Source organism: Prionailurus bengalensis, chromosome B3 (genome assembly GCF_016509475.1).
Source record: "Prionailurus bengalensis isolate Pbe53 chromosome B3, Fcat_Pben_1.1_paternal_pri, whole genome shotgun sequence".
NCBI lineage: Eukaryota > Metazoa > Chordata > Mammalia > Carnivora > Felidae > Prionailurus > Prionailurus bengalensis.
Window position 1 is genome coordinate 146,467,795 of NC_057355.1, and position 23,306 is coordinate 146,491,100.

Consider the following 23,306-nt stretch of genomic DNA (forward strand, 5'->3'; position numbering starts at 1 on the left):
CCCCCAGGGTCTTCCTGATTCCTGACATGTTTTAGGTGCTCACGGAAGCCGGAGGACTGAGAAAGTATGGTGCTGGGCATGGCCCCGTAGGCGGGGTGCAGAAGCACTAGACAGCCCGAGGGAAGCTGAGGTCAGAGGACTGGGGGAGGCCGGGACAGGGCACCTGGGGCAGGTGCAGGGAGTGCCTTGGAGAAGGAGAGGGCTGGCTGGGCTGGGTTCTGAGGGATGCATAGGAGTTCCTGCCCTCTAGGCAGAGGCAAGGCAGGTGGCAGGGCGCGGAGGGTGAGGGCCTGGGCTGTTTCAGGTGTACCCTTCTCTGCTACTGGCCCGTCCTCCATCTCCTGGGGGAGCGGCCGGTGCACCAGGGGCCCCCGGGGGGAGTGCATGGCTTCTATCTAGCTTGAAGTTTGGGGTTCTCTGTGAACTTCCTGTGCAGACATGGTTTTACTGTGTCCCAAGAGGGGTTTGGAAGCTGGTGCTGACCGTGGGCTGGGCAGGGCGGGACCTTCCGCCGTGGCGAGGTGGCAGGACCTTCTTCAGAACGTTCCTCCCAAGGCGTGTGGTGGCACCGTGGCCTCTGGCTGCGTCCCTTAGGAGACCCCGAGGACGTTGGGCCCTCCAGAATGTGGCTCTTCACCCTCAGGGTCACCAGGGAGGCCCATGTCCCATCAGCATGAGGACCCTGGTCCTCCCAGGCCTGGCGTAGAAGGTGGCCCAGGCAGTGCTTGTCCACAGCCCTTGGGGCCGAGTGGAGCAGGGGGGCCCAGGGACCAGTGTGGTACCTGGGGACGCTTGGACCCTGGGGACAGGGGTTCCTAGGGGAATGGGTTTGGGAGTGGCCAGGCTGAGGCAGGCTGCTCCCCCCCACCCCCCACTCCTGCCAGGAGCCACATCCACCCCCTCCGGGGCCAGGTCTGGCCTGGGGGTCCAGGGCCGGACGTGGGCACATAAACATAATATATGGTGGACGGATCTCAGGTTTTCTGGGGCCGTCCTAGGGAGCATTTAATTACATTTGTGCTTCATTACGAGGCTGTCTCTCTTTCTAGAATTTATTTTAGCTAATTAGCTGGAAATGCCAGAGTAGTATTTCAGATGACGGGAGCGTCATACATTATCATACACGGGGCAATTAGTGCTGCTGACAAATATTTATTTCGGTTTCTCCTCTGATCGTGCCCCTGCGTGCTCCCAGGTGGGTGACCCGGGGGTGAGGGGTGTGGGGGTCACTGGGTGGGCATCTGTGTCCACCTGTCTTCCGTGGGCCCTGTGAGGCTGGCCACCAGCCGGGGTCCTGTGTGTGGGGGGGCCCGGGGAGCATGTGGGGGCCCTGGGGTGTGCGGTCCGCTTCCCCAGCAGGCGTGTGTTCCTCATGCAGGCTCCCCCTTCCCCCTAGGCTGAGGCGGCGGTGGCTGCGGTGGCAGTGGCAGACACGGTCCGGGACGGCTCCCCCACCTTGAGCTCTGATGGCGCGTCGAAGACGTGGGGCCGCGGTGGGGCGCGCACGACGGCGCTGGTCACCCCGGCCCCGGGCGCCCCGGCTGGGGGCCCGTCGGCGGCAGCCTCCTTCTTCATTAGGTACGTCCCCCCGGGGGTGCTGGGACACACACGACAGGAGGGGACCTGGGCCGCCGGCCCCCGTGGCCTGCGGGCCTTCCCTGGGAGAGGTGTGGCCGATCTGCCCTGGTAGGGTGGCAGGGGAGCGGCAGGGCGACGGTGGATGGGCACCGTGTCTACGGCGGTGGAGGCCTCTGACACCAGGGGTGGACTGCAGCCACGGGTGCCCTGGGGCCTGCCCTGGGCCGGTGTGGGCTGGGGCCTCAGATAGAGGCTGATCCCAGTCGGGGAGCCGGGGGCGGGGGAGTGGAACGGGGCTTGAAGGAGGGCGTCCTGGAGGGCAGGCTGCACCCAGACCCCACGCTTTGCCCTCCCCTCCCCGGGGGGCTGCCGGCACACCTGTCCCTGTTAGATCCAGCTCCCCCGTCGGCCAGGAGCTGGGTGGTCCAGTCCCGGCCTGAGCTCTGGTCCTCCAGATGCTTAGCTGCGGCCCTGCAGGCCCCAGGTGCTGGGGACGGGGGCTGGTGTAGCCCAGGCCCGGCAGGTTTGGAGGTGGGAAGTGGTGCGTGGTGAGGGGCTCTCTTCCCCTGCCCCTGCCCCTCCCGCCAGGGCTCTGGGATTCAGCAGATAGGACAGACACGGCGGAGGACTGTGGATTACAGGATGTAATGGTGGTAATGACTGGTAATGGCAGGCCCAGATGCGGGTCACTGTCCCATTAGCAGCCCTGGCGGGCACTGATAAGCTTGTCCATGAATCACGTTCGGGTGGAGGGGCAAGGTGCCTTATCAGCATGGGCTGTGGGGCTGTGAGGCCCGACGGGGGGCGGGGAGGGGGGTGCTGATGGGCTGGCGAACACTGGCTGTGGGGCCGGCGGGGGAGTCCCCATGCAGGGGACGAGAGGGCCAAGCTGGACACGTCCCCGCCTGGTTAGCCTCCGTGTCTAGGGCTTTCTGTGGTGGCTTGCTGCATTGGGCCGTGCCTGCAGGGGGATTTCGAGCCTTCTGAAAAGGAAGGAGCCCTCCAGTGGTCCCAGGTTCCAGGGGCCACGCTGGCTCATTAGTAACCTTGTGGCCGGCTAAGCAGGTGTCGGCTGCCTTTTGTCTCCATCGGAGCGAGGCTGCTGCTGACCTTGGGAAGTTACCATAGAAACAAGTGTGGGGACAGCGGGAGGCAAGTTTTCTGATGGGGGGGGGGTTGTGCACTGCTCGCTGCCATTACTTCCAGCCTGTTGAACCAGCCCTGAATCGTAGCAGCGTCTCGCAGAGGCACGGGCCAAGTTGGGGGGGTGTGTGTCTGGCCAGGAAGGCCATCGGACCTTGTGCTTGACTTGGGCCACAGCCCCCTGGGTGGGATGGGAGTGCTGTGCACCATACGTCCGCTTTCTTATTTAGTGTGTGTGTTGGGGGGGCCGTGGAGCTGCCGGATCCTGGCCTGGGGGGCTTCAGGCGTGTGCTGAGTGTACATTCTGTGCTCCCACCTCTGCCCCTTGCCGGGCTCCTACAGGGGCAGAGCTGAGCCCAGCCCACGCCCTGCCCCCTGGCCAGCGGGGGGTGGGTATCTGTGCGGACAGCCTGTGATGGCCGCGTGGCATCTGTGAAGGGACAGGGCAGAGTGCTGTCCGTGGTGCTGAGTGCCACGGAGGTGGACTTTGAGGGGTGAGTAGGAGCCTGGCATTGGCCAGGGGAGGCGGAATGGGGTAGCCGTTGGCAGTTTGGGATCTCCTTTGGTCCTGGAGCACTCGCTGGGGGCCAGGCTCGCCCCGGGCCTTCCCAGGACCTCTGAGCCCCTCACCCCGATTTGGGGGACCAAGGCAGAGAGTGGTTGCGTGGGCGCCGGGTGCCCAGGACCTCATTAATGTTGCTGTGCTGTACGGCTCAGGGCTGAGGCCTGGCGCCCTGCTCCCCGCAGCTGGGCCTGGATGGGCCGTTCACACATGGTGGCCACAGCTGCGGCCGAGAGCTCAGAGTGCCAACCGACCAGAGCTCCGACAAGGCCGGGCTCCGTGGGGAGGGCATAATTACATTCTCTCTGGAGGCCTTGACCCCCTTCCCCAGCTTTCCTGCTCCTACCGTGGGGTGCCCTTGCCCTTCACCTCTGCCGTCTCCCCTCCTCCCAAGATGTCTCCTCTAGTGGTCTCTCGCCCACCCTTCTGGGTCTTTCTGGGGGTCAGCTCCCAAATCGCTGAATGTACATGCTTTGGAAGAGCCGTTGGGGTCTCCCGGGCAGGGGCTGGGGAGGTGGCAGGGTGAGATTTCCTTCAGGTACCAGGACCCCCACCGCACTCATAGATGCCCCCGCATTGCCACCTCGGTGGAGCCCCTCCTGGGTGTCTGCCTGGGTGCCCAACCCGAGGACTGTCCGGCCTGGTGCCAGGCAGAGGTCCTCAGCCAGAGGGGGCACCGCCCAGGGGCACGCGGTCAGCATAAGCCAGGTACCCCGAGCAAGACGGCTCTGCCGAGAGTGTCTCCACTGCAAGGTGAAGTTCCCCGGTGACACGATGTGGCTGTGGGAGTGGGGGCCACACACGTGTCCAAAAAGCCCTGGCTGCCTCCTCGAACAGGGAAGGGCCTCACCATCAAGGCCAGCTGCTTGTGCAGTCACCTCGTTTGTGAGAGGCAATTGTTCTTTGTAAAGAGGCAAAATATTCCCCGAGGGATGTTGGAGGGGTCTATCCCCCAGCCACCCACCCACTCACTCCTGCGCCCTCTCACCCACTCACCCCCTGCACCCACGCACCCACTCACCCCTGCACCCATGTACCCACTCACCCCTGTACCCACTCACCCATGCACCCCTGCACCCATGTACCCACTCACCTACTCACCCCTGCACCCACGCACCCACACACTCACCCATGCACCCACTCACCTACTCACCCCTGCACCCACGCACCCACCCACCCACCCACCCACTCACCCCTGCACCCACTCACCCACACACACTCACCCCTGCACCACTCACCCATGCACCTGTGCACTCACCCACGTACCCACTCACCCCTGTACCCACTCACCCACACACCCACTCACCCACACAGCCACACACTCACCCACTCATCTACACACTCACCCAGTCACCTCTGCACCCATGCACTCATCGCCCACTCCACCCATGCACCCATCTATTCACTCACTCACTCTTAGCCATGTCATCGCGTCCCGAGCTTCCCCGGTGTTTGGCCTGGGCTTGGCAAACACCTTCCCTTCTGAGACTCTGCCTGGTGGATGGACACGAACTTATAAACTTGTTTCTCAGGACAGGGACTGGTTCCTGTAGTAGCAGGAGGCAGAGACTTGGGAAGCCCAGCTTGGGGGCATCAGGGCAGGCTTCCTGGAAGAATAGCTTCTGAGGATGCGGAGAGCTAGATGCGCAGGTGAAGTTCCTGCTTTTCCAAGCCTTCTCTTCAGGGCCAGACCACTCAGACTTGCCTACACTTCCCGCATGTCTCGCCTTCCACTACTCCTCACCCCTGCAGGTCCCACCCTGGGCCCCCACCTCCAACAACGCAGTGGGCATTCATGGTCCTGGGTGTGGTGCTTGTGTCTTCTCTTAGCCTCTGTGAGGCCTGGTGGCACCTTCCCACTGCTCTCTCCACCTTCCCTGGTCAGAAACCAGGCCTGGGCCTCCAGAAATCTGCAGCCCTCAATGGCAAGCCCGGCCCCCAGGGGCCCCCTCCCCCAGGCCATAGAAACCGAGGTGTGGCTGCTGGGTTTGTCCCTGTTAACAGGGGCCTGGATTTCATCAAAAGAGAGAGTGCCCGTCCTGGGCCCTTGTTAATGCAGTGACATGTCTTTGAGTCATGCCTGGTGGGGTGATCCTGTAAGGGCAGGACCTGGAGGGCCAGGCGGGCCAGGGCCCAGCTCCTCAGCTCCCAGCCCCTTGGGGGCCGACCGCAGGGCTGAGGAGGGAGGAGAGGGTGCCCTGAGTTAGGTCAGACCGTAGGGTGGAGCCCTGGCCAACAGCGTTCCTGACTCCCAGGGCTGGCGGGACCTCAGAGAGTGCCAGGCCCAGCCCCTGTCCAGGCGTGACCGGAACGTGTCTGGGGGAAGGACACCTCGCCGTGCTTTGCTGCCAGGGCCCTGAGGGTGACCAGCTGTGCTGAGGTCTGTGCCGCAAACTCCTGGCTCTTGAGGGGATCACGGAGGGAACAGGAGCCATCTGGCCTCGTGTGTGACCCACCAGGCAAAGAAAGCACTGCCCTCTGGTCGTGCAGATTGGAGGTTGTGACCCGGAGTTGCTCCGTCCTCCTCCACCACCTTACCCATCAACCCTGGGTCCTTCTCAGCCCCTACGTCCCCCGGAGATTTAGGAGTGTGGGTTCAGGATGGCCCGCCCCCCACAGCCGCAGGGTCCCAGGCCGACGTCGCCCGACCTAGGGAGGAGCAGGGAACCGGCTGTTGGCGTTGGGGAGGCCTGCCTTGGCCAGGGCTGTCTGCTGACCTGTTCCATCGGCCTGAGGGCCCGGTGGACACCCTCCACACGCTCGTGCTGGGCGGCCCGTCCGTTCTGGGCTTTCCTGAAATCCTGGGAATGAGCACCACTGTACCTATTTACAGAGGAGGAAATGAATCCTGGGGCCTCGTAGCCCTTCAGAGTCCCACCCTCCCTGGCCACCTCAGCCCCTGGGGGCAGTGTGGGGCAGGTGGGGCCGGGCTGCCTGCTGGGCGCTAATGTTCTCCAAGTCCTGCTACAGCGCCCCCCCCCCCCCCCCGCCCCTGAGTGCTTGGCAGGAAGCCTCTGCGGAACCCGGGGTGGCTGGGGTCCAGGACAGGAGTCCAAGGCTGGGCAGCGGGCCGGGCGGAGGAGCCCCAGGAGCCGAGGCTCTGATGAAATGGCCTCACTTCCTCCCGCAGCCCCTGCCCAGGTCTCCCTGGTCCTCGCCCTGCCGGCCCCGACTGACCCCCGGGGACAGGTCACGCTCAAGTTTGGGCTGTGGCCGAGGCCTTGCCTTCTCAGAGTGGCTCTTGTCCCCTGCCCTCAGGCGATGCTGCCAGGCCCCTTCTGCCCCTGACTTGCTGTGATTCTCAGGCAGTGGGGGGTGGGACGAAGGTCTTCTCCTTGCAGGGAGTTCTGAGGTTTACGAGTATCGGGAATCGGGTTATTGTTGGTCTGTGGCCAGAGAAGCCCGGTGGCCCGGCTCGGGACTCCCTGCGCCCCCAGACGCTTGGGCTCCTCCTGGACAGCTTGCGGGCTCCACTCTCCACACCCCCGCCCCACCCGGCCCGGGCACGCATCGGCACCACCGGCCACCGCTCTATTAAGGACCCGCCACGCATCGTAGATTACTTTTATTTCCCGCCATGACACCTCACTAGGAGGAAAGCCGTCCCTGGGGTCTCTTAAAAGACAACTCCTATTAAAGATGAGTGGGGTTAAGCAAAACGCTGGCGGTAGATGGCTGAGCGGGAGGCTGGCTGAGGGCTGGGCGGGCACCGCGGGGTGCAGAAGAGAGGAGGAGCCGCGGGTGCCACAGGTGCTCCAGCCCCGAGCTCGGATCACATCCCTTTCACGGGGGCCCCACCCGCGTGGAGAGGTGATGAGGCCAGGCCGTCTGCGCACCGGGCACGGAGCCTGAACGCGCCCCGGGGCCCACGGTGTGTCCTTTCGTATCTGTGTCACCTGGTGTCACCGTGCTGGGAGCCTGGGGTGGGTGCCGGGCAGCCTGGTGGCCTGCAGTGGAGGGTGCGGGCTCGGGGGGCTGACGCGAGCCAACTCGAACGTGGTGCCGGGGGAGGATGTGCTGGACGGCTGTGGGAGCCCCTGCGGGAGCCCCCGTGGGAGCGTGGTGGGCCCGTGGGGCACGTGTGCCTGTGACGGTCCCCTGGGGGTTCACAATAGTGCTTCTCAAACGTGCACCAGCTGTCGGGGTGGGTTAAAACTCAGGGGGTCTGCACATTCCCCGGGGGTGCTGTGGGGTCGGTGGGGCTACACCGTGCAGGGCTCGAGTGCCCGGCTGAGGGTGCCGGTATGGTGGGGAGGGGGCCGGGGGCCACGGTAACCATGGGAGCACTAGGTTTTGTTGAGCTCCTCCGGTTTGCAGGGTGCTTCGAACCCTTCGGCTCTTCAGGGTTGCACACAAGAGCCTGTGCTGGTCATGGCAACCCATGTTAGAGATGGGGAGACCGAGGCACAGAGACTAAGTCGACACGCCTGGGTGCCCCGGCCTAGGAGTGGCTGACCCCAGCACGCTGCAGCCACCCCCCTCCCCATCCCCCCAGCAGCTGCTGGGCAGGGGACCCAGGGCAGCTGGAGGAGACCCCGCCTGCACTGAGCCAGCCGCCAGGGATAGGACACAGCAACCCCAGCCCGGGGGCCCGTACCGGGCTGTGGGGCCGCACCCGGGGCCGGGCAGGTGAGAAGGACAGCACTGAGTGCCCCCACCGGCCCCCGTCCTCCCCTCCCCAGGGCTGCCCAGAAGCTCAGCCTGGCCTCCAAGCGCAAGAAACCTCATCCGCCACCAGCCCCTGCTGCCCGCGGCGCCTCCCCCTACCCCACGGACTTCAGCGGGGTCCTGCAGCTGTGGCCGCCCCCCACGCCCCCCTGCCTGCTCAGGGCCGCCTCCAAGGTGAAGGACAACCTCGGCGGTGTCGGAAAGGTAGGCCTGCTCCTGATTGGCGGTGACCCCGGGGGCTGGTGGCTGGGACGAAGCCAGGGGTGTCTGAGTAGGTGCTGGGAGGGGGCGCAGGAGGCGGAAGGATCCTGCTTCCTTCTCCCAGCTTGGATGAGGTGGGGTACGGACGGGGAGACTGAGGCCCAGGCCCACGTTGGCTGCTCTGGGTGGCAACAAGAGCCCAGGAGACTGCGGTGGGGGTCCCAGGGGCATGTTGTGGCCTCAGACTGGGGTGGGACAGCCAGGGCTTCCTGGGGCTGGGGGTTGGGGTCTGGCCCCCAGGAGCCCCCCTACCGTGTGTCAGTTGGGACGCTGCCCTCCGCTGTTCAGAGTCCGGGCAGATCCCAGCTGCCGCCACCCCTGGAAAGGGGGACGTATGATCAGCTGGTTCAGGTGGGGAAACTGAGGCCCAGAGGGGGGAAGGGGCCCAGCTGCCTGGTCTTGGAACGGGCCATCTGGCCCCTGGCTCTGACCCCTGGCTCCCGTGGCCTTTTGCCCAGACTGGGTTTCCGTCCTGGCCCCACGTGGTTTGCTGGGAACTACACCCTGGCCCGGCTCGGGGCCCTGCATGTGTGGGGTCTGCGTGAGCACGTTAGCTGGGCTCTTTGTGAGGTGGGCTCTTTGTGCCCATGGAGGGTGGGGAGACTGAGGCACAGTCACACAGCCGTGGGGGTGAGCATTGGACCTGACCCTGAGTGTGTACCCTGACATTTTCCCCTGACTTCCTGCCCACACTCTGCGTGCTGGCCACTCCCAGGTGCCTCCCCGAGGGTGGTTGGGACTGGGGTGGCCCCCTTGCCGCACACCCCTGCCCCCGGCCGGCCGGCCACCCACCCGGGCACTGGGCGCAGCCTCTCCAGCGCCCAGAGGCTCACCCTGCAGAGGCTGGTTGGCTGGATCCATGCTCCCCTGGGCTCCGTCTGCCCCACCAGCCTGGGCTGCACAGGGGTCTGATGTGTTCACAGAGGGTCCCCTGCCCGGGGCCTGAGCCACTCCCGGACCACTCCCCTGACGCTCCCCGCCCCCTGGCCCTCCCACTGCACCCCTCCTCCTCAAGTGACTGCCAGCCAGCTCTTGCTGGAAGCCTTCTCTCACGCCTGTCACCCCGACAAGCCTCTCCGCGTAGGTGGTCCTGGGAACCTCAGCGCCGCCCACGTGCAGGTGTATGTGTCGGGGACACGAACCCCGACTGAGCAGAGTGGCTGCGGGACAGGGCTCTAACAGCTCTGACCTTGGCCTCCTCCCTTGTCGCTGGCTCCCTCGGCCAGCTCTCTCTGAAAGTGGGGGGGTGGTGGGCAGGGCAGGCCTCGTGTCTCAGGCGTGTTATGGGGGGTAGCAAGCCTCTGCCACCTCCTTCTGGGGTCCCCACCCAAGTATTCTGGGGCAGGGTCTCCTCCGTGGTACACCAGCCCCCTCCCCACCCCCTGCCCCCGTCCCTCCACACGGAGCCCTTGTCCCCTAGTCCACTCACTGCCCACCCAGTGCCCCCTCCCTGGCTCCCGGGCTGTTATTTGCACGAATGTCGCATAGTCAGAAATGCCTCTTGAAAGGCGTTTGATATTGTCACAGAAAAGAAGTTAGATTACACTCAATTCCTGACATTAATGTGCTACTTAAGGTAATTCATCATCTTGCAGTATTAAAAAAGACATCGCTTCTGTGGGTGCTGAGCGGCGCCCCTCCCCCCTCCCCGCCTGGGCCACCTCTTAGGAGTGGAAGCCCTTTTTTATGCAAAACGTGTTTTTTCCCTACCTGGCAGCGTTCCTCGGCTCTTTGTAATATCTGAACGTTTGGGGAAGAGACTTGATGCCCTTGTCTGGTGCAAAGACCCTGTCATTTCCTGGCTGTGATGACAGGATCCTTGCAGACAGTGGCCTGTGCGTTCGGCTAGGACAGGGCGCCGGCCCCGGGCGGCCGCTCTGCGCCCTCCCCACAGGCCAGGCCGTGGGTCCCTGAGTGGGGATGAATGTCGCTGGCTCCAGAAGGCAGCACCGGGCGCATTTCCTGCCCTGCAGGAGCCCAGGCGGAGGGCCTCACCCCCTAGGAACCCCCTCCAATCTGCACAGCCCATTTGGCTCCTGAAGTGGCCAGGAGTTCATGCTGAAAAAAAAATTGCCAGAAATTACCGCGAAGTGCACGTTGTCGTCTGCTTGGCAGCAGCATTTGGAAATGAAATAGTTTTGTTCGTGTCGTCGGGGAATAAAGGAATCGATTCTCGCCCGACGGAGCCCAGGTTCGGGGAGTGCAGCAGAAAAGTGTTTTCTTTCCGCTTCTCCCCTGAGAATGTACCCCCCCTTCCTGGAGCGATTTTGCATGTCAATTTGCCACGTGCTGAAGGGGAGAAGACGGGCCTCGCGGAACTACCCACAGTAAACCAATCTTGCCCGCGTATGTATCTGTCACTTACAATTAAATCCGTGAAAAATATTGGCTCTGAAATGAGTCTGGTAATTTGATTTACGCTGTGGCGGAGAAATCGAAGACTTCATTGGGGAGTGGAAGGTGGTGTCCTTCAGCAGACAGGGGGGTCTGGCGCCCCTCCCAGGAGGCGCCCCAGTTCACGGGGGGCACATCGTGGTCACGGCCCTGCACGAGACGTAGTTTGGGGTGTTTGTTCTCCACGCAGGTTTTGGGGTGTCTGCAGTGCAGCTTGCTCTGGGCTCTTGGGGCCAGGTCCCGGCCCCCCTTCCCGCTGAGCCTCTGTTCCCTTGGGGGCGACGGGGCTGGTGGTCCAGCTGTGTGGATGCCAGTCTTCCGCGGAGCCCGGCACAGGGGTGGGGGGTGGGGGATGGGGGGCACACCTTTGTGTCTATTTTTGGTTTTAGGGTCGCGCGGGAGCTGAGGCTGCGCGGTCACCTGCCAGAGCCCCCAGGCGCACACCCTCCCCCATCCTGCCCTGTTCTTTCTCCTCTACTCCCCCACCTGTGCACCCCTGGCCAGGCCTCAGTGTCGCCAACACCTCCTGGCAGAGTTGAGCCTTTGCTTGGGGAGGATCACCGTGTCCTCCTGCTGGCCGGGACCCTGCCAGTGTGTGGGGTTTTGGGTTGGGTCCCCGGCTGGCTCCCCCAGCTTCCCCTCCCAGGGCATCATGGCTCTCCAGCCAGCCCCCTTTTGTGCCTTTGTTCTTCCTCTCCCTGTGCCGGACCCTGGCTGAGGAGCTAGAGGCAGGGGCTCCCTGGAGGAGGCAGAGGCTGGACCGACATGGGGGCTGGGGCCGCCCTGCTCTGGCCGTGGGGAGGGAATCCTCGCTGGGGGGCTGCCCCAGTCCCCATCCCGCGCCTGCTTTCCTGGGAGCCGCACTCGACGGCCTGCTGACCTGGGGCCGCTGAGGTGGGGGGGCGGGGCGGCACCCCGGGGCGGGGCTCCGTGGGCAGGAGTGTGGCCTGTGCATCTTCCTTCGGCGGGGGGGGGGGGGGGGGGGGGGGGGGGGGGGGGGGGGGGGGGGGGGGGGGGTGGCTGTGTCTGCGGCCTGTTCTGGTTGCCCCTCCCTCCCTCCTTCTCCCTCTGCCCTCAGTTTGGGATTGGGTCTCAGGCTGTGTGACCTGTCAGTGTTTCCTCCCTCCTGGGATGGAGGTGGGCCTAGGAGGGGGTCGCTGGGCCGAGAGCCGCGCCGTGTGTGTGCCAGGGGCTCCTTCTGGTCCCAGGGGCTCTGTGCCTTCGGGTTGAGCTCGCTTAGCTTCCAGCTCTGCATCTGAGTCAGTGAGCGGGCCAGACACCCCACATCGAGGGGAGGCGGGTGCACTTGTGGTGCCACGCTTCCATCCCTGTGCTCACGGGGGCATCCAAAGCCTGTCCCCCCCTCCTGACTTTTCCCCCTGCTGTCCTCCACCACCCAACCCCCTCCCCCGCCCCGTCCTCCCCGACCCCATGCTCCTCCTATGCTCCTCCACCCTGTGCTCCCTGACTCCGTGCCCCCCTGTCCTGGCCCCTGCTCCTCCTCCTGTGCTGACTGCCCCCACACCAGGCTCCCATCCTGTCACTGAGCCTCGCGTTCTGCCTGCCTGGCTGATCTCTTATGGGATCTGCTCCGGCTGGAGCTGGGGTGCAGGCATCCACATTCCTGCGGTGGGGATCCCCGTGCCGGGGCCTGGCCCGCTGTCTCAACTCGCGCGAGTTCCTCCTGCCTTGTAATTAGCGGCCGCTGGGCGGGCGGCTGCTCAGATGCCCGTTCCCGCCTCCCCTGCCAGGTGAAGGTCATGTTGCGAATCTGGCCGGCACAGGGGGCGCAGCACTCGGCCGAGCCCACGTCCTTCCTGAAGGTGGACCCGCGTAAGAAGCAGGTGACCCTGTACGACCCGGCCGCCGGGCCCCCGGGAAGCTCGGGCCCCCGACGAGCCGCCGCTGTGGCTCCCAAGATGTTTGCCTTCGATGCGGTCTTCCCCCAGGACTCGGAGCAGGTGAGGGCGGCGGGCACCCCCGGGGCCGGGGCCGGGGCCGGGGCCGGGCCTGTGCTTGCTCCTGGTGCCCAGCGAGGAAGGAGGAGGGCGGCGAGAGTGAGGCCAGCGGCCCCGGCCCGGCCCCTTCTGCTTTCCCTTCCTCCTTGGCCCCGGCCCAGGGGGTCTCCGACTCTGCTGCTGGCCTGGGGAAGTGCACGATTTTTGGTGGGCTCTGTGGAAGGCTTGTGTGCTGGGTGTGCGTGAGCGCCTGGGGTGTGGTGTGGTCTCCACGACGGCGGTGTGAGTTGTGTGCCTGGCGGCTCGCGCCCTGTGCGCTGTGTGTCTGTATCCCATCCGTGTGTGTCCCGTGTGCGCGTGGAGGTCTGTGTCCTCGGTCCTGTGCGCGCCGGCCTGGCCATCTTGTGAGCTGGGGACAGACAGGCGTGGTGGGGGGCTGGGTGTCGACTCCCTCAATTCTGGCACCTGCCTGACACCCGGGGCCCCCCCCTCCCAGGCTGAGGTCTGTTCCGGGACAGTGGCTGACGTGCTCCAGGCAGTGGTCGGGGGGGCTGATGGCTGCATTTTCTCCTTTGGCCACATGAGCCTTGGTAAGCATCCCCCCCTCATCCCCTCTGTGCAGTCTCTGGGCCTCATTTCCCGGGGGGGAGGGGGCCGCACGGAGGGAAAGCCCAAACCCTGTCGTCCTGGAGGGCAGGGGGCCTTGGACTGGAGGAGGCCCCCTAGGTCTCAGTGGCCCCCAGTCGGCCCCGAGGGCCCCGGGCAGGTCCAGGGAGGAGGCCGGGTGTGGCTGGGCTCCCAGGGCATGTCGGGCTGAGTGGGGGGGCCCTGACACGCCCACGTGGCCCCCAGGCAAGTCCTACACGATGATCGGGAAGGACAGCTCGCCTCAGAGCCTGGGTGTCGTGCCCTGCGCCATTTCCTGGCTCTTCAGGCTCATCGAGGAGCGCAAGGAGAGGACGGGCACCCGCTTCTCCGTCCGCGTGTCGGCCGCGGAGGTGTGCGGCCCCGACGAGAGCCTGCGGGACCTGCTGGCCGAGGTGGCCTCCGGCAGCCTCCAGGACGCCCAGTCCCCGGGCGTGTACCTGCGCGAGGACCCGGGGTGTGGGGCGCAGGTACGCCGCGGCCCCGCGTGCGGTCTCGGGGGGCTGCGAGGGGGCCGTGGGGAGGTAGGCGCGGGCCGCAGCTTGTGGGGCGCTGTCCCCTCCGCCTGTCCCCAGCTCCAGAACCAGAGCGAGCTCCGGGCGCCCACGGCCGAGAAGGCAGCCTTCTACCTGGACGCCGCGCTGGCGGCCCGCAGCACCAGCCGGCCCGGCTGCAGCGAGGGCGCCCGGTGCGGCTCGCACACGCTCTTCACGCTGCACGTCTACCAGTACCGCATGGAGAAGTGTGGCCGCGGCGGAAGTAGGTGTCCGCCGGCGTGGCTCCCGTCCGCAGGGCCGTGCCCGGGCGGGGGGCGGGGGTCTGGGTGCCCTGGGGCCCCGCCGTCACCCTCCTGCCCTGTGGTTTCAGTGTCTGGAGGCCGCAGCCGCCTGCATCTCATCGACCTGGGCAGCTGTGAGGGGGCGCCCGGCAGGGGCGGCGAGGCCTCCGGGGGCCCCCCGTGCCTGTCTCTGTCGGCTCTGGGCAGCGTCATCTTGGCCCTGGTCAGCGGAGCCAAGCACGTGCCCTACAGGTGAACGGCGGGCTCCTCGGTGGGCGGGCTCCGGCCCTGGGGTGGCCCCCGGGAACCAGCCGAGGGCAAGGTGGGCCTGCCCAGTACGTCTGGACCCCTGAGCTCTTTGGTCCTCTGTTCGTCCCCGTCTGCCGGGCCTTGACGTTGGGGGGGGGGGGCCCACGGGGTGGCTGCCCGACCGGAGCCTGGGCTCCAGGCACGGCCCCGTCCCGGCGAGGGGCCTGTGTCCTGCCCTCCCCCGCCCCCCGCCCCGTAGCACCCCGCACGCCCAGCCTCCCACCCTGACGTCCCCTCCCCAGGCCCTCAGCCTCTGAGCAACCCTCGCCCCCAGGGAGCACAGGCTCACCATGCTGCTGCGTGAGTCCCTGGCCGCCCCCAGCTGCCGAGCCACCATGATCGCCCACGTCTCGGACGCGCCAGCACGCCATGCCGAAACGCTCAGCACCGTGCAGCTGGCTGCCCGCATTCACCGCCTGCGCAGGAAGAAGGTCAAGGTCTGTTCCGCCTCCTTCCTGCCCCTCCCACCTTGAGGACCCCCCCCCCCCCCCCCGCCGGGGTCCTGCGTCCTCTGAGGGCCCCTGCCTGGCGGGGTGGGGAGCCTGCTGCCCATCTCTGGTTGGGCCCGTGGGGCTCTGCCCAGAGAAGGTAGGGAGCCGGGCCTGGGCCCTGGGCATCTGACGCAGGGCTGGAGCCTGTCCCCGAGGGGGGCTTGGGGTTGCTTGGCCTCTGTGTCTCCGGCACAGGGGTAGGCCTGTGGTCCGGGCAACCTGGCGGGGTCCCCGTGGCCCCCGGGCGCCAACCAGCAGAAAACTTCCCGGGCAGCCCTCGGAGGGGCAGGAGGGTGGCGTGAGGGCCACCCCGGGGTCACATGGACCTGGGTCTGAATCCTGGATTCGCAGTTACGGGTGGTGTGGCTGTGGCCACGTGTCCTTGCGTCCCTGTGATTCGGCTTAATGCTATTTCCTTGGGCTCCGGAGAAGGGGCGGTTGTGCTTGGTGCTTGCGGCGGCCCCACCCCAGGGGCCACCCGGTGCCGTGGCTGCCATCGCGTCCTCCCGGGCGGTGAGCGGCACGTGTCGCCGGGGCGCGGGGGCGGGGGGGGGGCGGTGAGCGGTGGGTAAGGCGGCCGCTCACCCGCTTGCTCTGCCCCCAGTACGCGTCCAGCTCCTCAGGCGGGGACAGCTCCTGTGAGGAAGGCCGCGCCCGCCGCCCACCGCACCTGCGACCCTTCCGCCGCTCCATGGCCCCTGACCCTGGCCGCCTGGCCCCCAGCTCACCCGGAGACCCCGAGTGCTCGTCCAGCAGTGAGCAGTCCTGCGACACCGTCATCTACGTGGGGCCTGGCGGGACGGCACTGTCCGACCGCGAGCTCACTGACAACGAGGGCCCGCCCGACTTCGTGCCCATCATCCCCGCGCTGAGCCGCCGCAGGCCCTCCCAGGGCCCTCGAGACGCCGACCACTTCCGTTGTAGCACCTTCGCCGAGTTGCAGGAGCGGCTGGAGGGCATTGACGGCAGCGAGGGCCCCTCCGAAACCCTGAGCGTCGCCAGTGGGGCCCAGCCCGGCCCGGCCTGCGGGGCCAGGAGGCCCTCCCCGCCCGAGGCCGCCGCCCCCAGGAAGGCCGTGGGCTCCCCGCTGGCGGCCAGCACACCTCGAGGCAGCCCCGGCCCGGACACCCACCGGGGTGCCCCAGAGCCCTCCAGGGCCAGCGCCGACCAGAGGGAGGGAGGCAGCGTGAGGCCTGCGCCGCCCGGGCCGGACAAGGTCGCCGCGGGTGGAGGCGGGAGGCCACTGCCCGGCCCGGCCCCTCCGCCGCCTCGGCAGCCAGAAGCCGGCCCAGCCCCCGAGGACCCCGGGGGCGCGGACGCGGATGGTGCGGCACGGACACCCCCCGTGGGCATGAGCGGGCAGACCGGCCGCCCCCGCCCGTCTGCACGAGGCCGCCGTCTGGAGCGGGGCCTGCTGACCACCACGGTGACCCTGCAGCAGCCCGTGGAGCTGAACGGCGAGGACGAGCTGGTGTTCACGGTGGTGGAGGAGCTGTCTCTGGGCGGGCTCACCGGCTCCGGCCGCCCCGCCAGCCTGGCCAGCTTCGGCAGCAACTGCTCTCTGCAGGCTCTGGCCTCCGGCTCGAGGCCCGTGAGCATCATTAGCAGTATCAACGACGAGTTCGATGCCTACACCACCCAGGTGCCCGGCGGGCCCTCAGAGGGCGCAGCCTGGGCCGGGAGCAGCCAGGGCTCCTCCATCAGCTCTCGGCTCAGCGAGGTCAGCGTGTGCGCGGACGATCGCCACAGCCCCGCGCCGCAGCCTCCCTTCGGGGCCGGCCCCGACTCGCCGGCAAGGCCCGACCCTCCGGGCCCCCCCGTCCTGGGCAGCTCCCCGGATGATGGCCGCTGTCGGTTCCCGGAGCACGGGCGATTGGACAGTCCTGGCCCGGCCCGGAGTCCTCGTCCTGGGGAAGCGGCCGCCGCAGCCCCCGCCCGAGTTGGCCGGGAGTGCCCGGCCGTGTCCCCATGGGGGGCAGCCCCGGCGCAGACCATCCACTCCAGCCTTCCCCGGAAACCGAGGACTCCCTCAGCGGCCAGCCGCGCAGGCTGCCCTCGCCTGGCCCCGAGCCCGCCGGGCCCCGGAGGCCTGTTCGAGGACCCTTGGCTGCTGCGGGCAGATGAATGTGGTGCCCTCCAGGGGGTCTCTGCCGGCAGGGCCTCCAGCCCGGCCCCCGTGCTGCCTTGTGCCCGCAGGGTCGTGGACGGCTGTGAGGTGGCAGCCAGGGCAGGCCACAGGCCGGAGGCCGTGGCTCAGATCCCACCGCTGCGGAGGGGAGCCACCACACTGGGTGTGAGCACGCCCACCGCATCCTGCAGGGACGCCCTGGCCGACGCGGCTGCCTGCTTGGGCGGCCTGAAGGATGCCCCCAGCCGCAAGAAAAGTGTGGTCCCCAAGGGAGGCCTCTTCCCGAGGCCCAGCGGGGCGGCACCCCCAGCCCCTCCTGTGCGCAAATCCAGCCTGGAGCACAAGAGTGGCCCAGCTCTGGCCGCTCCCCAGGCCGGGGGCCTCTCGCGACCTGCGGCTGCCGCCCTCCCCCGAGGGGAGGAGGAGGCCAGGCCCAGTGGCCGGGCTGACCACTCCGTCCCCAGGGCCACGTCGAGCCTGAAGGCCAGGGCTGGCAAGGCGGAGGCAGTGTCCCGTCCCACCACCCACGGCTCTCTGGAGCGGTGTGAGCTCCTGGGGCACAGCAGCGGCAAGGCCAGGGAAGCTCCCGGGAGGCCAGCCCGGGCCGTGCCCAGGCTGGGCGTACCGTCCACCAGCCCCACGCCTGGGCCCGCTCCTGCCTGCAGGGGCAGCCCAGCCAAGGGAGTGGGGGCCCCGAAGCCCCCGGCCGCAGGGGGCAAGGGCCGCAGCCTAGCAGCTGGTGGGTCGAGGGCTCTGGGTGTTCCCGTGAAGCCACTAACCCCAGCAGTGGGCAGGACCCCGGGTGGCCCCGTGATGGCGCCCCGGGTGGCCCCACGGGCAGTGCCTGGCATGGGGGCCAAGGCCAGCCGCGGCACCATCATGGGCACCAAGCAGGCGCTCCGGGCCGCCCATAGCCGCGTCAATGAGCTGGCAGCCAGCGGAGCCCCTGGCAGAGGTGGCCCCCCCTGGGGCTCAGTGGACTCGGACAGCGGCAGTGACAGCGGTGTGAACGTGGGGGAGGAGCGGCCGCCCGCGGGCCCGGCGCTGCCCTCCCCCTATAGCAAGGTGACTGCCCCACGGAGGCCCCAGCGCTGCAGCAGCGGCCACGGCAGCGACAACAGCAGCGTGCTGAGTGGCGAGCTCCCGCCCGCCATGGGCCGCACCGCCCTGTTCTACCACAGCGGTGGCAGCAGCGGCTATGAGAGCGTGCTCCGCGACAGCGAGGCCACCGGCAGTGCCTCCTCTGCCCCCGACTCCATGAGCGACAGCGGGGCCGCCTCCCCTGGCGCTCGCTCTCGAAGCCTCAGGTCTCCCAAGAAGAGGGCCACAGGTGGGTGCGGGTGCTGCCCTCCGCTGTTGGCACCTACCGCGTGCCCTCCTCTGACCCCCTGCCACCCCCGAGGCTGGGGCTGTGCTGTTAGAGCAGGCTGACGAGTGCAAGTCTGTGCGGGTCACCCCGACGGGGCACCGGGAGCCGGGGGAGGCCTTGCATTTGGGGCTCCCAGTCAGGTGCTTCCCTGGGCTCGGGCCTAGCTGCATGGGAGCCCCCTGCCAGGGCCGCTCCTGCCTCCTACCCTGACCTGGGGGGACAGGGCCAGCTCCTTGCTCTGTGTCTGTGTGTGTGTGTGTGTGTGTGGCTGGGACGTGGGGGTGGGGCGTGGGGGTGGGGGTGGGGGTGGGGAGCAGGGAGGGACATCCTGGGAGCTATGGGTGGGGCGCCCCTCAGGCCTGGCTCAGGAGTCTGTCCTGGGGCAGCTGGGCTAGGGAGTGTTATGTTGGGCCTCAGCCTGGCTGGCTGGGGTATTGAGGGCTGCCCTCAGGGGAGGGCCAACCAGGAGGCTGTAAGGGGCAGCTGGAGTGGCTGTCCAGGTGACAAGTGGCCTGGAGAGGCTGGGGATTTCTGGATCTGGCCCCGGTGCTGTCTTCTCTCTCCGGCCCCGGGCAGGCTGGGCCGGGGCTGGGGCCTGGGCCTGGGACCCCGGTCTCCGCGCATCCAGGGCCCGGCTCTCTGTTCCAGGTCTGCAGAGGAGACGGCTGATCCCAGCCCCAATGCCCGACACGGCTGCCCTGGGCCGCAAGCCCAGCCTCCCCGGGCAGTGGGTGGACCTGCCCCCGCCCCTGGCCGGCTCCCTGAAGGAGCCCTTCGAGATCAAGGTGTATGAGATCGACGACGTGGAGCGGCTGCAGCGGCACCGCCCGCTCCCGAGGGAGGATCCGTCTGAGGTCAGGGCCAGTGGGGGGCTGGGCGGCTGGTGGTGAGAGGTCCTGGGATGGCAGGGTGGGCCCTGGAGGGTGGGGCCAGGCGGCCAGCTGACCCTACTTTCCCCTCTTGCCCTCAGCCTTGCCAGGATGTGGAGAAGGTAGGAACCAACCTTGAACCTGTGGTGGCCGCTGATGCCCACTTGGGCAGAGTGGGTGGTCCGAGGGGTCCTGAGGTCACCACTCTTGTCCCCTGGAGTTGCATCTGATGGGGCTTTTACCACAGCTGTTTCCCACAACCTGGGCCCAGGCACTGGCAGGCTGCTTTGGGAGCACCTGGTGGGAGCCCCACCTTGTGGGGGGCCCAGGTCTGACCCCTGCCCACCTCTGAGGCCCCACCGTACATTGGCCCAGGCCTGGGGGCTGGAGGGAGACCCTCCTTCCAAAGCTGGGGATGGTGGGAGAGCATGGGAGTGGGCTGCCCTCCATGCCTGAGCACCCCCACCCCGCCCATCCCTTGCCCCCCAGGGTCCGGCGTGCAACAGTGCCACGCTGCGGCTGGCTGAGCGCAGGCAGCAGAGGCTACGAGAGGTGCAGGCCAAGCGTGAGCACCTATGCGGGGAGCTGGCCGAGACCCAGGGCCGGCTGATGGTGGAGCCCGGCCGCTGGCTGGAGCAGTGTGAGTCCCCAGCCCCGCGGTGCTGGGAGGAGCAGTGTGGCCCCGCCCCTCTCTGCTGAGAGCGGTAATGTGGGCCCCGCCCCTCTTCTGGGAGGGTCAGTGTGGCCCCGCCCCTCTCTGCTGAGAGCGGTAATGTGGGCCCCGCCCCTCTTCTGGAGGGTCAGTGTGGCCCCGCCCCTCTGCTGGGAGGATCAGTGAGAGCCCCGCCCCTCTGCTGGGAGGAGCAGTGTGGCCCTGCCCCTCGCTGCTGGGGGGTAGTGTGAGCCCCGCCCCTCTCTGCTGGGAGGGGCAGTGTGAGCCCCGCCCCTCTGCTGGGAGGAGAACTGATATCCCCATCCCGGGAGGCGCAGGGTTGTAGGACTCTAGAGGGTGCCCCCACCGCCCTGGTGCCCCTTGCCTGCTGCGCCCCTAAGCCAGCCACTTCCCTCTAGAACTCCGGTTGCTCACCTTCACCTTGGCCCAGACAGGGACCCAAAAGCCGGGAGGGGAGAGAAGCATTTCCTCGGCCCCGTGGGAACCCCTGGTCTGACCAGCTGCTTGCTGTCCCTCCCCAGTCGAGGTGGACCCGGAGCTGGAGCCCGAGTCAGCAGAGTACCTGGCGGCCCTGGAGCACGCCACGGCCGCCTTGGAGCAGTGCGTGAACTTGTGTAAGGCCCACGTCATGATGGTCACCTGCTTTGACATCAGCGTCTCCGCCCCCGCCGCCACGCCCGGGCCGCAGGAGGTGGACGTCTGAGGCTGGGCACTGGGGTGCGCAGAGGGGGCGTGGGAGGGAGCGAGGATGTGGTAGGGGTCGGAGGGAGGAGGATGCAGAGGGTCGGCTGAAGGACCGGGGGTCTCAGAGGCGAGGGAGCGTGAGGGAGGGGCTGGCCGAGTGCAGCGAGCGGACAGGGAAGGAGCCGTGCGGAGACAGAGACTGTCACCATCCAGACAACGACACAAGTGCCTTTAACCTTGAACTGGACTTCTCTCCTTTTTGCGTTTGGTGCTAAGGACTCAAGACACCAGCAGACGTTGTGCTCAGGCTGTGGCCTGGCGGCCGCGGTGGCCATCCAAGTGCCCAGCAGGAGCCTCTCTCCAGCCAAGCAGATTCATGTAGCAGGACAGCTCTGGGCTCAGCAGGCCCGAAGGTCAGGATCACTTCTCCTTTACAGCCGTCTCCTCTCGGCAGAGCCGGCCCTAGTGGTCACCGGGCCCTGGGTCTGCGTGCAGTTCTCTCTGCAGATGGAACTGGGGGTCCTCCGGGCAGGGACGGCCCACCTTCCCTTCTCCGAGGACCTGCTCTGTCCTGAGGACACAGGGAGGGCAGCACCCACGGGCTGAGCTGAAGGCACACGGCGCCTTCTTGTACGGCAGGAATTCTTACCAAAACCACAAGCAAAAACAAAACAAAAGAAAACACACACAAAAAATGTGGGGGATAAGGGTTTTGTAAAGGTTCTGTTAGGTTCATATTTTTATATCATTTTGCCTATAAATGCAGTATTTGCAGTGGGAATTTGGAGACAAATGATCTATGTTTTTATGGTTTTCTATGGAAGGTATTCCTCAGGCCAGGCTCTTTCTGGGGGGCACCCTGGGCAGGGCAGGGGTCCTTGGGAGGCACTTCTTGCCAAATGCAGACCAGGGGTGAATTTGCTGAGGTATGTGTTCCCGGCACAATGGGCTCTGTTTTCTGACCGTTGTGCATTTTCTAAGGGCGTCCAAACCTTTGTACAAATGTGTAGATAACATCTTGCTGCAGCTTTTGTGAATAAAAGACACATCGGTTGTTAAAATGGCTCCTGAGCTCACTGGGCGAGCTGCCCTGCAAGGGTCCTGGGGTGAGGTGGCCTCAAGGCATTGAAGGATGCATCTCCAGGACAGCAGGGGACTTACCTTCTGCTTGCCGGCCCTGCAGCAGCCCTGCAGGGACCAACCTTGCAGGGGAGAGGGGAGAGTAGGGACAGACCGAGAGGGGACAGCAGGGACAGACTGAGTCAGGGTCCACGGGATGGGGCTGGGCTGGTGGGAAGCAGCATTTTCTGGCTGGCTCGGGGCCCTTCCCAGGGGTCATGCTAGCTGGGGAAATTGAGGCAGGTACTGCAGTGGGAGACCCTTGATCTCTTTCCTTTGTCCCCTGCCTGTCTCTCCAGGAGACAGATGAGCAGACACACAGGGCACATCAGGCTCAGGACCCCCGAGCTGGCAGGACCCCCGCCGGGCACGGCCGCCCTCCTCACCCTGCACCTTCTGCAGGCCTCAGGCGGCCCTGCCCGATGCTCACACCCTGGTCCTGAGCAGCCCCACTGCTGCCCCCACCCCGTCGGCGCGCCCCCGGCCCCCGGGGGCTGTGGTGCGGGCACCACGGCCCCTCCCGGCTGGCTGGGCCCTTCCTAGTGTGGTCTGGGACTCCCCCTCCGGCACGGGGGCTGTTCCGCCCTGCGCCCCACACCTCGTGTGGTCTCTGCCTGTACTCCCCGCCTCCGTGGGGCCTCTGAAGGGTGGGGTGGGGTCTGAGTCATTGCTGTGCCCCCACATTGGGCACAGCGCTGGGCCTCAGTGGGGCCTCAGGGGATACTTGCTGGAGGAAAGAACGAGGGAATGAGGGAAGGAGGTTTCTCCTCAGGGGGGAGGCCCAGCTGGGGGCAGAAGCAGGTCCCACACCCAACAGCATTTGACAGCGTGCAGAATGCCTCCCCGGCCCCTCCTGTCCTCTGCACTGAGCCCTCCCCCCCAACCGCCCCAGGCTGCCTTCTTGCTCCCTGCTGCCTATGGCACGGCCCCCAGCCCCTGGGGTTGGGCTCCCATGTCAGCCAGAGGCAATGGCAGCCCGGAGCACCCCCGGGCTCTCCCTTTCTATTCGGAGGCCAGATCTGGTTCCCGGCCTGGGCTCAGGCCTAGCCACCAAGCCTGCTTGTCTGCCACTGAATTTGGGAGGCGCTGAGGGGTCCAGGTGGCTGTGGTGGGGCTCTGGGTGGGATGGGAGACAGGCTTTCAGGACCTGATATCTGAGGGGACGGGCTGAGAAGCCCACCTGGTCTGGGACTCCCGTGAGCCAGGCCCAGCTGGCTGTGACCCATGGTCTGACCTTGCCATGCAGGGGTGCTGGGCGCCCTCCTCCATCCTGAGGGACCAGCACAGTGTTGGGGCCTGGGTGGGGTCAGGGCCACCCCCACATCAGAGAACAGGGCGGGGTTGGGGCTGGGGTGGTCACACAGGAGACTGGGGGAGGCCTGCCTGAGAGCCAAGGCCATAGTGTCCTGACCATCTGGCCAGAGCTGTTGTGGGGGGTGGACTGCACTTGGGGGTGCTGTGTGGGTCCCTTCGTCCTGCAGAGAACACCCCTTCCTCCCTCTCCTACCCCTCAGCCACTGGAGGGGCCCAGAGCCTGCTCCTTGATGACAAGCCCTTGATGCCCTTGACCCTCTCCGACGCCCCCCCCCCCCCTCCGCCAGCTACTGCTGGGGGTGGCTGACCTTTGGGGCCAGCTAGGGGAGCCTCCTTCCCACAGTCCAGGGGAGGCTCTGGGAG

At 67.0% G+C, this 23,306-nt stretch overlaps 1 protein-coding gene across 3 annotated transcripts in view; it reads left to right on the top strand.

Moving 5' to 3' along the window:
* Positions 1-21,571, top strand: part of KIF26A (kinesin family member 26A) — a 42,021-nt gene extending 20,450 nt beyond the window's left edge. The window contains exons 2-15 of one of the 3 annotated variants that reach the window (XM_043554419.1): positions 36-130; positions 1,397-1,578; positions 7,966-8,155; positions 12,358-12,567; positions 13,061-13,154; positions 13,417-13,679; positions 13,785-13,968; positions 14,077-14,239; positions 14,571-14,733; positions 15,392-18,245; positions 18,933-19,138; positions 19,255-19,275; positions 19,643-19,793; positions 20,348-21,571. In XM_043554419.1, coding sequence (XP_043410354.1) covers positions 36-130; positions 1,397-1,578; positions 7,966-8,155; positions 12,358-12,567; positions 13,061-13,154; positions 13,417-13,679; positions 13,785-13,968; positions 14,077-14,239; positions 14,571-14,733; positions 15,392-18,245; positions 18,933-19,138; positions 19,255-19,275; positions 19,643-19,793; positions 20,348-20,529 — 4,958 coding nt within the window. In that variant the 3' untranslated portion in view covers positions 20,530-21,571. The remainder of the gene's footprint in view (positions 1-35; positions 131-1,396; positions 1,579-7,965; positions 8,156-12,357; positions 12,568-13,060; positions 13,155-13,416; positions 13,680-13,784; positions 13,969-14,076; positions 14,240-14,570; positions 14,734-15,391; positions 18,246-18,932; positions 19,139-19,254; positions 19,276-19,642; positions 19,794-20,347) is intronic. The other 2 variants (XM_043554417.1, XM_043554418.1) reach the window with 2 other exon arrangements.
* The last annotated feature ends 1,735 nt before the right edge of the window (positions 21,572-23,306 follow it).